This window comes from Columba livia, chromosome 2 (genome assembly GCF_036013475.1).
Source record: "Columba livia isolate bColLiv1 breed racing homer chromosome 2, bColLiv1.pat.W.v2, whole genome shotgun sequence".
NCBI lineage: Eukaryota > Metazoa > Chordata > Aves > Columbiformes > Columbidae > Columba > Columba livia.
The window spans coordinates 139,512,437-139,526,166 of NC_088603.1; the positions used below are offsets into that span (position 1 = coordinate 139,512,437).

At 35.8% G+C, this 13,730-nt stretch overlaps 1 protein-coding gene across 7 annotated transcripts in view; it reads left to right on the forward strand.

Moving 5' to 3' along the window:
- Nucleotides 1–13,730, forward strand: part of VPS13B (vacuolar protein sorting 13 homolog B) — a 449,295-nt gene that overhangs the window by 39,494 nt on the left and 396,071 nt on the right. For all 7 annotated transcript variants that reach the window (XM_065054087.1, XM_065054081.1, XM_065054083.1 and 4 more), the window contains exons 5-7: nt 3,912–4,079; nt 5,206–5,387; nt 10,083–10,257. In XM_065054087.1, coding sequence (XP_064910159.1) covers nt 3,912–4,079; nt 5,206–5,387; nt 10,083–10,257 — 525 coding nt within the window. The remainder of the gene's footprint in view (nt 1–3,911; nt 4,080–5,205; nt 5,388–10,082; nt 10,258–13,730) is intronic.

Sequence of the window (13,730 nt, forward strand, 5' to 3'; positions counted from 1 at the left end):
CATTACCCCTTGTCCTGTTACAACAGGCCCTGCTAAAAAGTCTGTCCCCATCTTTTTTATAGGCCCATTTAAGTACTGGAAGGCTGCAATAAGGTCTTCCTGGAGTCTTCTCTTCTCCAGGCTGAACAGCCCCACCTCTCTCAGCCTGTCCTCACAGCAGAGCTGTTCCAGCCCTCTGATCATTTTTGTGGCCTCCTCTGGCCCCTCTCCAGCAGGTCCATGTCTTTCCTGCACTGAGGGTTCCAGAACTGGATGCAGAACTCCAGACGGGGTCTTGCCAGAGCATAGGGACAGAATCACCTCCCTCAACCTGCTGGCCACACTGCTTTTGAGGTAGCCCAAGATGTGATTTGCCTTCTGTTGATTCATCGGATGTTGATATCTGATGAAGTTAAAACATTTCAAAAGATATGTGTCCAGAAATCCAGATGAAACATGCTCACTGAAAATCGATTTGTGTGTTGTCTTTTATGAATATATTGTGTTTCTTAATGATTTGAGTGCTCACACAAATTGCACATATTGTATGTGCAGTACTGTAGGAAATTATCAGATCTGGTACTTTATGTTAGTATGTGCTGGATTCTGTATATGTACTTTGTGCCTCTGTGAAAATGTTGGGCACCATCACCTCCCAGCTCCTTCATTGTCATTGTGTTCCTTCTTCAACTGCATAGAGTATGTTGGTGCTGGAGTCTAATGATTCAGAGAGCATTAGCAAATCTTTGTTGAATGGACTGTAAGTTACTCTCCATGTGGCAAAGTTACCTAAATACAGTTATGGGTGGTGGTGTTTGTTTTTTTTTAAATACATAAATAACATAGAGATCCAGTGTGGTAAACAGCTTCCATGAGGAGCAGAGGCCCCTTCATAAGATGATTTTATTTTCTGTGGTATAGGATGTGGCTTTGCTAAGCTTCAATTTGCATATCCTGGATTTCAGTAAGATGCCGAGTCATCTACTTAGATTTTAGTCTTTGGAGGTTTTAAGTATCATACTATGGTTGCAATTTGTTGAAAGATTTATTTGTTCTGTGTTCTCAGAGATGGAGCAAGGCAGAGCTAAACATGTAGCTTTGGTTACAACAGAGCACTGCTAAACTTAAAATGTTTAGGTGTCACTAGTCTGATATGAATTCTGTTGAATCAATAGACCAGTCTAGTTGACAGTGCTACAATATTTTGGAGGGTTGGATCTGAAATGCATTCGTAGCTTGTACCACACAGTGCAGCCTGCCGGGTTCTGGGAAATTTGAAAGAAGCTTACGTGTGGATTTTGTGTTGTATCTTAGAAGACTTTGCCCCTACAGATTTGAGTGTTTTTAGTCACTTAATCATAGAATGACCATCTTTGCCACTAAAATTCAGGTATAGTGTTATGTTTCAAAATTACAGGAATAAGAAGCAACCTCTACTGGTTTTCTCACACTTGTATTAAACAAAACCTTTTTTAAACTGTATTGTACCTGAACTTGCTGATGCTGTTTTTACTTTTTTTAATAGTAAGAATTACAATTTATATTCATTTTCTTTAGAGACTGATCCTCAGTCATGAGTATCTGATTCTATTGTGTTTGAGGGTAACCTTACTTAGGAAGCTGATACCTGCATGGTGCTTTTCCAAGCCAGTCATGCAATATGTTGTTAAATGTCTTTGCAGAAGTGTGAAAGTTTTTTTCAGATCTGTGACCCCTAATTAATTTTGACGAAATAATTCTGCTCCTTCTTTTTATGCATTCAGGCAAAAAAAGGCACACAGATAAGTGTTATTGCTCTGTTTCTGAATACAGCTGGAAACTGTCAGTAGAACTTGCTTTTTTTGCTGCTGTGATGCTGGATTTCTGATGTTTTTGTCATTCACAGCAGAAAAATGTAAATTAGATTGACTTTGACCCTTAAAAGCAAAATATTGAACAAGCTTTGGACCTGTGGAGGGACAGCTTTACTTTCTTCAATGAAAGTAATAGCTTGCTTTAGAATTGTAATTAAATTACTGGTTTTGATTTTTTTAGTTGCTAGTTATATAGTCTGCAAAACATTTCTATGTTGAACTTAAGCAACTAAATGCTTTGTGCCAGCTTCTATTTACACACAGGTCAGTTTATACCACCTGTGTTAAGAATGAGTTGCTTATGCCCCTTTATTAAAATAATACATATGCTTCTCCGTGTTCCTATTACATAGAATATCTTGCCATTTGAAGAAGTCAGTGAGAAAATTCTCAAAACCAAGTTATTCCATGTACTTTACAGTAGTGTTTTTTGATTGATAGGTTAAAAAGGTAAATTCAGATTATGTCAGAAAACTGAGATTACTAAGCTGTCAAAATTTTGACTTTGACTGTGCTTCTGGATTTCCTATTTATGTAGACAATGGTCTAAAACATTTTACAGATTTTGTTTTAATACAATTACAATCCTAGTAAGATGGCAGGAGATGTTTAAATGCCTTTTCTGTCCCGTTGGAACTGGCTCTGCTCAAAGGGTGATGTATGCTCAAGAATAGTATAAAATGAAGCAAGCTAAGTTATGGCAAGAAGTATCACATGTTTTACAATAAAATTTTTATCTGTAAATACTTCTAAAAAGATAGAAATGTACCGGATCAGAATCAAAATATCCTGTTGATGGTAACCAAAAGCATGTTTTGCACTTAAGAAAGGACATGGTTGGAGGCTTTGAATGCTGAAAACCAAAAAACCATGTCAACTGTGTAAATTTGCAGTTGTGGAACTTGAGAAAAATCACTTATGTAATGGTAAAACTTGCCATGTACTTCAAGGGAGAAAGTAATATTTGAGTATGAAAACAATGAGTAGCTAGAAAAAGTGGAGTAGAATGGAAGGAGGAATATGAGTCTCACAATGTTTTGATGTTCATTTGAAGCTATTTGAATTAAAACTGTAGATATAACCGAGTCTTATTTAATGCAAGTTTCAGAAAACTACTCTTGAAGCCTGTGGATTTAAACCTGTATTGTTAACTGTCTTGTCAGTGTAGTTACCAAACTAGACCTCGAGAGCATGTATTAAATATCTTTTCAGACAGAATGTGAGTAATGTTATAAATTGTAAAACATAGACATTTTAAGGTGCTTTTTTTTTCCCCCCCAGTATAAATGAGTTATCTTGGTAGTTACATTCAGTATAGATAAAATACATGAATATGGGTAGTATTTAATTTCTTTACCATATTGGTAAAATGTTAGTGTTTACTGCATACTGGGAATTCACACATGAGATCATTTTTCCAATCACAGTATGTCTGAAAAATTTTAAATGGATTTCTTCCCAACAGGCTTCAGTGCAGGTGCTCCCTATTTGGGTTGTTGACAGAAATTGATTTTGTTATACCTCACAGGGGTCTTGCTGAGCATGATGTGGATACATTAGCTTTTAGAATGAAAAAAAAGTACTAGACATAGGAATGTTTAGTTAATTTTTTTAAAACTAGGTGAGAGAGCAAATAGGTGTAATATATGCATACTTGAAAAGTAATGTAGCAACCAGTGTTCACTTCTCCAAACCTATTTCTAATTATCTTTCGAGTAGAAAAAGTCACTATCATTGATTCTTTCTCTTTTTCCTACATAATTTTCTTAATCTTCCATAATTAGTTTGAAAGTTGATTCTTGCCACCAAAAATCAATCTCTTATGCTCTATTATATTTCTAGTATTTACTTTTTTCTTTGTATGCGGTTTCTTGCAGTTCCAGAATGCTGGTTGTTACCTGCACTGAATGTTAAAGAATTTTGTCTTGTGATTTTTGGATAAATAAAGGACAATGATACTTGGTTTGTTTTAATTTTTATTTTTAAAAAATAGACAAGTTGGAAATGATGACTTTAGTAATACATCCATTTGATATAATGTCTTTCTTATAACTCCTAAGAATTTGTTCTATTTTACAGGTTATGTTCAGAGTTTGATTAGGCGTGTTGTAAACAATGTCAACATTGTGATCAACAATCTCATATTAAAATATGTGGAGGATGATATTGTTCTCTCAGTCAATATCACTTCTGCAGAATGCTATACAGTGGATGAGTTTTGGGATCGAGCATTCATGGACATCTCTGGTGAGTAGATACTGTGTCCTTTGAGGTTTCAGAGTGGAGACACTCTTAGAGAAATTTGCAAGTCCAATAAAAAAGGCTCTTATTTCAGAACTAAGATACTTTCTGCATGTTTTCATTTCTTAAGTTTTTCCCTTGTCCTTCATTTTGAAGAGCCAATCATAATAATTGATTCTTAACGCATATTTATATGATCACTGATAATTATACAACATGTTTTGTAGTCCCCTCTGCTCATAGTTGCCATACTTTTGTGATTGCATTTCATTTTGTGGTTGCGACTGGCAGTAAGTGTGTGGACAATTTGTTTTTCCGAATGAGAAGTAACGTTTTAGGCTGTTCTGTTGCATTTGTGAGGACCTTAAAACTCCCTGTAGAGGGTGGCTAGAGAGGGGGTAAAACATGCTGCACTGCAGTGAACATGGCATACCAACTGCAAGATGTGCTTCATTTTGCTTTGCATTTTCAGGAAAAACAAACGTTTTTTATTTTTGTCTTGGTCTTTGAATTACCAACATTCACCTGTAAGTCTAGCTATTCTTACTGACATTTGGTAGATGTGGAATTTGGGTGCAGTAAGAATATTTTAAGATCACACAGAACATCTCTGGTAGAATGGGGAATGTAAAGGTTTCGGGACCACCGGACCCATTTCTTTGTTCTGGCTCAATTTATTACAAACGAAACCAACAAAATTAAAAAAATGTTTCATGTTGAGATCACTATAACAGCTCTTGTTTGCTTTGGAGGATTGAAAAGAAAACTTTGGGGGAAAATACGCAAGATTCTTTCTGGGAGAATAATGAGAATAATATTTGGTCTTAATATTGGTCTTAGGCTTTCACATGAAGCAGTTCTCTTATTTTATAAACAGATCTTAAGGTACAGTGAAGGGGTGAAAATTTGAATTGTGTGTAACTAATTTGTCCTCACTTTTTAAGTATTCAGCTGAAAGACTGTGACATATTAAATTATTCTCTTTAGTTGCATGAGCAACACAAGTACATTGCTGATGATTTAAATAAGGATCACACAACTATCTTGGATTTTCTTCTAAAAAAAGAACATGTATGCATAACTGATTTTTCTTATGCAATATATTTTTTAACCTATATGCTTCTTTTAAAAGCCACCGATCTGGTACTGAGAAAGATGATCAACTTTTCTGACTGCACAGTATGTCTTGATAAGAGAAATGCCAGTGGTAAGATTGAATTTTACCAGGAACCTCTGCTGTACAAATGTTCCTTCAGGACTCGTCTGCATTTTACTTACGATAACCTCAACTCCAAAATGCCATCTATTATTAAAGTAGGTATCCAAAATAAGTTTTTTGCTACTCACTTGTGAAGTTTTGACATTTTTCAAAATATGCTTTGAAATTTAAAATAAAATGAAAAGTGAATGCTGTTGTTTTTAGCTAAAGGGTTTTTTTGATTGTATTTTGTCCATATGATGCAATTAGCCTATGTACAGTGATAACCTGAAAGTAAGGAGGTAATGCTCTCTAATATTTTCTACTTTTTCTGAAGTTTTAAGAGAGAAAACGTAATAACTGAAAGGAAAACAAATTTGCACAGATAATCTCTTAAACATTGTATGCTTTAAGGTGCCTGCAATAAGATGGAAAGGGTTTTTTTTACTTCTTATTCTTTCAAATGTAGCTCAAACTCTCATAAATGACAAGGAACTTCAGTGTATGAACAGTATGTAGTGAACTATGTGAAATGGATTAGCAAGCCCAGCTCGGTCCCTAGTGAGTAGGGGTGCAGTATTACTCGTGGGCATCTGATACTTGGTGACATGTTTACATTTTGCAGAAGCAAAACGCTGAGTTGCTGGAGGGACTGAACTGCATTTCACTTCTGCCTTTTCTTTTCCTGCTCTGAATAGTCATACGTGTAAGGTTTGTCTTCTCTCCCTCCCCCTCTCAACGAATCCAGTGGTGCCCATTTAATTTGTTGAGAATTGTTTTAAATTAAGACACAGGCTTCATACTAAGCATATCCCAAGTTTTAATAAATAATAATCTTCAGGTGTATTTACTGCAAAATAGTGTGGGTTTTTTTTTTTCAGAGTAACTGGTAACAACTTTTGGAAACAACTTTTACCTATTTTGAGTTTTGTAAACAGGAAGTTATGTATTTAATGATGCCAGGGCTTTTAACCGCGTGCATTATAACTTCGGAACCTATATGAACTCCAGTGATAAGAAGGAATCAAATTATGACTTTCTGTAGTTTACCAGTTATGTTCTTTATGTTCTGTGGTGATAGTATGATTACTGCGTATAGCCAGTAAATCTTAGTGTTAAAGAACTTGATTTTCATATTGGCTGAATACTTCTGCAAATTTTGGAGGAGTCATCTGAACCCAGCTGAAGCTCCAGGTTCCAGGTTTGCAGAGTAAAGTTTTGTGACCAAGTTACGAGTCTCTGATGGCACACTTGAACGGAAATGCTCACAGAATCTTCTGTGTAGTTTAAAATGATACTGTTGTCGTAAAAATGGCGATCATTACATTATTACTTATAACTTTTTGTGGATACTGGACTAAAAAAACCAAACTAGAATGCACTGAAGTGGTAGTAGTATAATTAAATTTGTATTAAACTTATCTGTTTATCTTTGGTGATCATTTATTGCTACTGCCCTATTTAAGGCACATTTCAGTTTATTCAAATATGTTTTATATTTTTTTAAGATATACCGTTTCTTATGTTGTCCATAGTTTTTTTCTTTTTAATTTTTTTCTCTCTTTTTTTCAATGTTTAAACATAAAATGCTGTTTATGAAGATATTCAGAAATGTATTCAATTAATTTAAAACATTTAAGATAACAGATTAATACTTAAGTGAATTAATTATTGTTATGAGCCAAAGAATAATTGTCAAAAGGTAATGATTTTGAGATCTTAAATCTTGTGTTTCACTATTATACCGTTATGCAACAATTAGATCTGCAAATCTGTTGACTCTCAAATTTTACATTTGACAACTTTCTGATTTGTTGTGTATGTGGAGATTGTGCACTGTGGATCATCAGGAGGCAGTTTGCCAAAAAGATTGTCTTTAAAATATTTAACTATTGAATGAAAATAACTGTTTTCTTACAATTGAAGAAAATGGAGCTGCTATCAGTAAATATAACTGTTTGATTAATTAAATTAATTCAAGGATGCTTAAAATGTTTTAAAATGCTCCACTGCAGATGAAATAGTGCAGTTTCAGTGTATTTGAAGGGTAAATGAGTGTCAGCAGCTCGTGCTAGGATGGTTCGTTTCCCATCTGAAGACCAAACCCAGCAGCGCTCAGTCTTGCACTCCAGAGCTGCGAAGGATGTTCACTTGGTGAAGCACATCTGTTTTTCAGTCTCAAGTCAACATTTCCAAGACTTCCACATTTGTGATAGCATATGTTCTTTTGGTTTCTTTGTAGTGACTAGAATATTTTTATAACCTGCATAATTTTGACTACTATGACTATTGCAGAGTTTTGGCCAAACTAATCTTAATGAGTTTAGTTTGAGGCATCTCAAAGGAATACTGTTCATAAGTACTTGGATACATATTTGTATGCTTTTAAATTGGTAACACCAAGCTCTTGTTTTCAATTTTAAAGTAAGAATAGTGCACCTGGGGGGAGGCAGCAAAATACATATAAAATGATTAGAGTTTTAAGCTTTCTGTTGCTTTTCTTGTTGAAATCATCATGGGATGAAACAACTGAGAGACAGAAGATCTAGTTTGTGCTGGGGATGTCAGTCCTGCCTCCCTCTATTTGTAGCAGCACTGACACTTGTCTGGCTTGTCAGTCATCTCAGTCAACTCACTCTGACAGAAAGCTCACTGGACAAGAAAAAACAGTTTTCACAGTATCACAGTATGTTTGGGATTGGAAGGGACCTCAAAAGATCATCTAGTCCAATCCCCCTGCTGGAGCAGGAACGCGTAGGTGAGGTTACACAGGAACATGTCCAGGCGGGTTTTGAATGTCTCCAGAGAAGGAGACTCCACAACCTCCCTGGGCAGCCTGTTCCAGTGTCTGTCACCCTCACTGAGAAGAAGTTTTTTCTCAAATTTAAGTGGAACCTCTTGTGTTCCAGCTTGATCCCATTACCCCTTGTCCTATCATTGTTTGCCACCGAGAAGAGCCTGGCTCCATCCTCATGGCACTCACCCTTTATGTATTTATAAACATTAATGAGGTCCCCCCTTAGCATCCTCTTTTTCAAGCTAAAGAGACCCAGCTCCCTCAGCCTTCCTTCATAAGGAAGGTGCTCCACTCCCTTAATCATCTTCGTTGCCCTATGCTGGACTCTCTCCAGCAGTTCCCTGTCCTTCTGGAACTGAGGGGCCCAGAACTGGACACAATATTCCAGATGTGGTCTCACCAGGGCGGAGTAGAGGGGAAGGAGGACCTCTCTCGATCTACTAACCACCCCCCTTCTAATACACCCCAGGATGCCATTGGCCTTCCTGGCCACCAGGGCACAGTGCTGGCTCATGGTCATGGTTTTCTGCTGTTATTAGTGAGATGAGTCAGCATACTGAGGGGCAGATGAGTTCCACTGGCAGGGCAAGAACAGGGTTGCGAGGGGAGGGTAGTGCCATACAAGAAGTCCAGGAGTGTAGCATAATTTCAATTAAGCCAATAACTCTACAATTATGTTAATTGCCTACATTGCTACCTAGTGTTCTTGTCGTCCAGTATGACGTCTGGCAAAAGGCATCTGGCAAAATAATCTTCCAACTCTTAAGACAGTTATTTATTCCTAATCTTCCTATTGTTCATCTGCACAGAAAAGATTTATTGTTGTCAACTTTTAATCATCTGGCCCTGAAAAATTGGTCTTGAATGATTAATTTCCAAAGGGTATCTTAGGCCTTTAGGTGCTGTTTTCTTTCAGAGAGTTTTAAATAGTAGCAGAATTTTGATGCATAAAATCCTTCCACTGGTTTATATAAATGGCTGATACTATGTTGTCGCTCATTCTATATGTCTAAGGCTGTGACTCTGTTGATTTACTCATAAATTTATTAGTGAAGTCTGAGTACGTGAACATATTTTTATACAAATATTTATTTTTCTATTTTATTTTTACCTGCACATGTGTGTGCAGTACAGTTTACAAAGTCACACTTCATGTTTCTTAAATTGGATCGCATTAAGGCTAATGCTGATGAACAGTTACTTTTCATTTCCATTATTTTACCCACAACATTTAGAAACTGGACCTCGAGCTAGAAATGTTTCTAATGTTACAGGCAGTAATTTTATTACAATAATGTTATTTTGTGCAGCTCTTACTTGAATGAAACGTAGCTTTCTTATCAAGTCTGCTTTTGTCTTTATAGCGTGATCACATACTCATGAAAATATTCTGAAGTATTGAATAAAATAGCTGAAATATTTAAAGAAGGATACATTTTCATCCTAGTAATTATGGTCTTTGCGAAGCTTGCTTTCATTTAGAGAAAAGTACTTAATTGCATGTCTGAGCTGGAATATCCAGAGAAGCTGTTTTTTTGCGTTTTGTTTGGAATGAGTCTCCCTCTGTTATTCGCCCCCTTGCAACAAGTTGGGAGTGAGAAAGAATCAAAATGAAGGATTTTGTATATTAAAACCAGTGTATCTGGGTTTTGTTTAGTTTGCAGAAGTTTTTATGAAACTCTGTAATGAGGGTAAAAGTTTAATCAGATGCACTCATGTGACTACATTTTAGAAATTTCTTCAGCAACAATTGTAAAAAAAAAAATGATATATACATATTCAAAATATATTACATTTCACTTCTCAACACATTCGGTTTTCAACACTTTTCTCTTTTGTTGCAGCCCATAACATATGGTTTTGAAACTCATTGTTTTTAACCCTTTGCCTTATGTTATACTGCAGCTTTTGTTTTTAGAAATTAGAATGAACATAAAAAATGAGTATGGAATTGAATGTTAAAAGCTGGCTTTAATGAGAGCTTTACTTGCTTTTGTTCTCTTTCATGTTATAGATTCACACATTAGTTGAAAGTTTGAAACTTTCGATCTCTGATCAGCAGCTTCCTATGTTTATACGTATAATGCAGCTTGGGATTGCTCTTTATTATGGAGAAATAGGCAACTTCAAAGATGGGGAAAGTGAAGATTTGGTTCGCCACAGTAAAGATATGTTGGGAAACATCACAGGTAAATGCAATTTTTACTTTTTGAAAAGAAATGTTAAAAACATTAGTTTCTTTGCTTTTTCTAAGTATCAGTGGCCAAGGCTAGTCATTGCAAAGCGTCTCTGCAGTTTGTTAGAGGCAATTCATTGTGCTCGGTGAGTATCCACTGCTCTGACATCTTTTTCATGGTATGTTCTGAGAAGTGTTCCGATAATCCTAAGTAAACTGAGATTTAACTTTGTCTAAAAAGACCATTTTAGGAGCTGTGACACAGTAGAGTACTTCAGATTTATCTGTCACTACAAGGCACCTGTCCTTTGGCAGCTTTGACTTCTCTCTGAATATTTAGTTCAAGTGTGGCTGCTGCCAGTGTCAAAGTGATGTGTTTTCCATCTTCTCTGAAACTTGTTACTGAGAGTAGATAGATCAGCATTTGTTCTAAATGGCATATGTTTACAGTAGTTCTGTCCTTTTACATAGTCTAGTCTCCTCTGCTTTTTATTTTTGTGTAACATGTATTCTCCTATTCTACCTCATGTTCCCTGGTCACTTACTGTGACGCAATCTTTTGAGCAATGTTGCACTGGTGAGGGGTGAATTCTCTTTCCCTCGGTGTGATGCCTTCCTGCCTGCTGGGGTTACAACCATGATGGATTTGCAGCTGTGAACCTTTTGTTCCAATCTCGGTTTTAGGTGGCTTTGCTACTGTATTATTTTTTCCTAGTTGTCATGTATTTGAGTTTTGAGGTTTAATGTTAGGTGAATTGTTAGGAATTTGCGGCAACATAAGAAAGGCAAATAGATGCTTAGTTTATATGAAAAACTAAGGGAAATAAAATTTCTAAGTAGATAGATTTCTGTTTGTTCGCTTCTGTGTAAAATACAAACACAGAACATTCAAGAGTCAGGCAGTCACATCAACTTGCATCATGCTATCTTCTTCGAGTAATTTAATCAGGAACATAATGATCTTGAACATCCAAACTTGAATCTGAAGTTTTTTGTAATTTATCAGGCCACTAAATAAAGAGAAGAGAGAGGATGGATTGTCATTCCAAGTTCTGAATTTTCTTTGTTTTATGCTTTTGTAGAGCAGATATTAATTTACTTGTCAGAACATGGAACTTATTTAGATATTTCTGTTTTAATTTTAATGTCCTTAAGACCTAAGTTGTGGATATATTTCCAAAGATGAATTTGGATCTGAGAGAGTAGGAAGAGGTATTTACCACACAGTCAAGAGCATGATAACTTCTAGAAAATTCTTGAAATTATATGTGGAGGTGATGCAGCACTCTTAAGCTATACTTATGTTTAATAGCATTATGACATTTTGGAACTTTGTGTAAGCTCTTAAATGAATTCATTTTATTCTGTTTAAGAGATATACAATTTTAATGTACATAAGGTTATAGTTTTTTTTTGATCCTGTGATGCTGTTTTCTCTGATTTTGGAAAAATAAACACATTATTGGAAAAATGACAGCGGTGGAAATGTTTTGCAAAAATATAGCCTTCAGTGTTGGTTGGCACAGAACTGTTTCACTGTCATGCCAGATGTAGAATTCGCTGTCATGCTCCAGCTGTGTGGAGGGGAGCAAATAAATAACATGTCTGTAAATAGTTCTCTTGTATTTTCTCTAAAGCTCAAGTAGTTTCCCGCACTAGAAACGGTTTGTCTTACAAGAAATGTGGAGTTTGTTACACAAGACATAGTGCTTAATTAATATTCTGAAAACATGAATTTGATTTTGTCCTGGGACTTAAAAAGCATCAGTTTTTAGAAAAGTCTTCAGTGTGCATTTTAAGAACCCTTGCATCTAACGGGTGTTTTAATTGTATTTGCACAAGAGTGAAGAACTTTTCTATGAAGAGCTGCATCACCCTTGGTTTCAGACAGAGGGTTGTCTTTGTGCTGAGTATCTTTCTTTCATTGCCGTCAAAGTTCACATAAATTTGGCCAAATTTTCATGCTATAGACAACTATGATGTAGCTAATGTTGCTTGAAATTTGTAGCTGGATTCCTGGAGTTACTAAGGTGAGTAGCACTATTTGAATGTTGGAAAGACATTGAAAGAGTAGAGGAATCACAGGAGTCAATATAAGAACAAGTGGATCTAGTAGGCAGTGAGTTTCAGATGAAAATGTCTAAGGATTGGAGAGGAAGATGAGCTGGGTGATGAGAAGACTGAGGTGAACAGCCATAACTATGGAAGAGGAAGGAAGTCAGACAGGAGAGGTGTGCACGCTTTGTTTGGCTGCTTTTGGTTAGACTGTGAGATGGGTACTGAAAGAGAAATATAGTTTGAGTCAAGATTAAAGTTAAAACAATTGGCATCTGCCTACAAGTACTCGGTCCGTGCTACATCTGCAATGGAATTAGAGATTCTTACGTTCAAATATGACTAAAATATTTGGCAATGCCTTTCTTGTCATCCTTATTTCTAATGTATGTCCTCAGTGATTGCAATCGCTGTCTGTAAATCTCATTTATGCTATTTTTTTTAACAACTTTGAATGTGACTTCCTATTTTTTTTTATAAAATAGCCATCTGAAAAAGAAATACGTAACTTTACACTGATGTACAGAAGAGTTGTCAGAAGGGTCACAAATTAGACTAAGGTTGCAATGACAAGAATTGCAATTTTTGTTCAACTACACTGTGCTCCAACATTGTCATTGTAATTAATTATATGATCATATCAATTTAACACAACTGTCTGCTTCAGAACACAAACCAGATGGCCATTGTTGGGTGGCCAAGCCAGAGCTGTGGAAGCAGTTCTAGAAGCACATTTCTATTTTCATTGCAAAGTATTTTGCCTCATACAGGCTAAAACTGTTACTGTTTTCCTTCAGACCTTTCATGCTTGTTTCCTGCATAGAGTTGAATATATTTGTAGGCGTACATACATATGTGCATTTGAATGTACCCACACATAAATAAAAAATTTAAATATGTAAGGATTATTTTCCTCTTGTGCATCGTGATTAAGCAGGAGTGCCAAATTGACATTAACCAGGTTATCTGTATCTTCACTTTGAGTTCACTTTTTTCATTCTGACTTCATATTGGATCTGTCTGAGAGGGAAAAAAACCACTTTCTTAGCACTTCATGCTGCATTTGTTATCCAGATTTCCAGCCACAAATTTGAACTTTTCTGAGGAAATTTCAAATGTGCTACTATTTTCAGAAAAAAATACTTAATCAAGTACAATAATAAATTACACATTGTCTGCTGAGCTGTTAGTAGCCACATTTTTTTTCCAAGAGTAAAGCTTCATGAAATCCTAGGCTAGTTCCACTGGAGTTGTGCCTAAATTCTTTAGAGTTTAATAATGTACAGACCTTCTTGATAGATTATATTTTTATAACTCTTTGGAAGGATTCTGAAGATTCATTAAGCAGTTTAACCCTGTATTTATGAGTAAGCAGTTCTCACCCTTTCTGTTTAAAGTATTTAGTGGGTTCAGTTATCACTAATTCTTAGT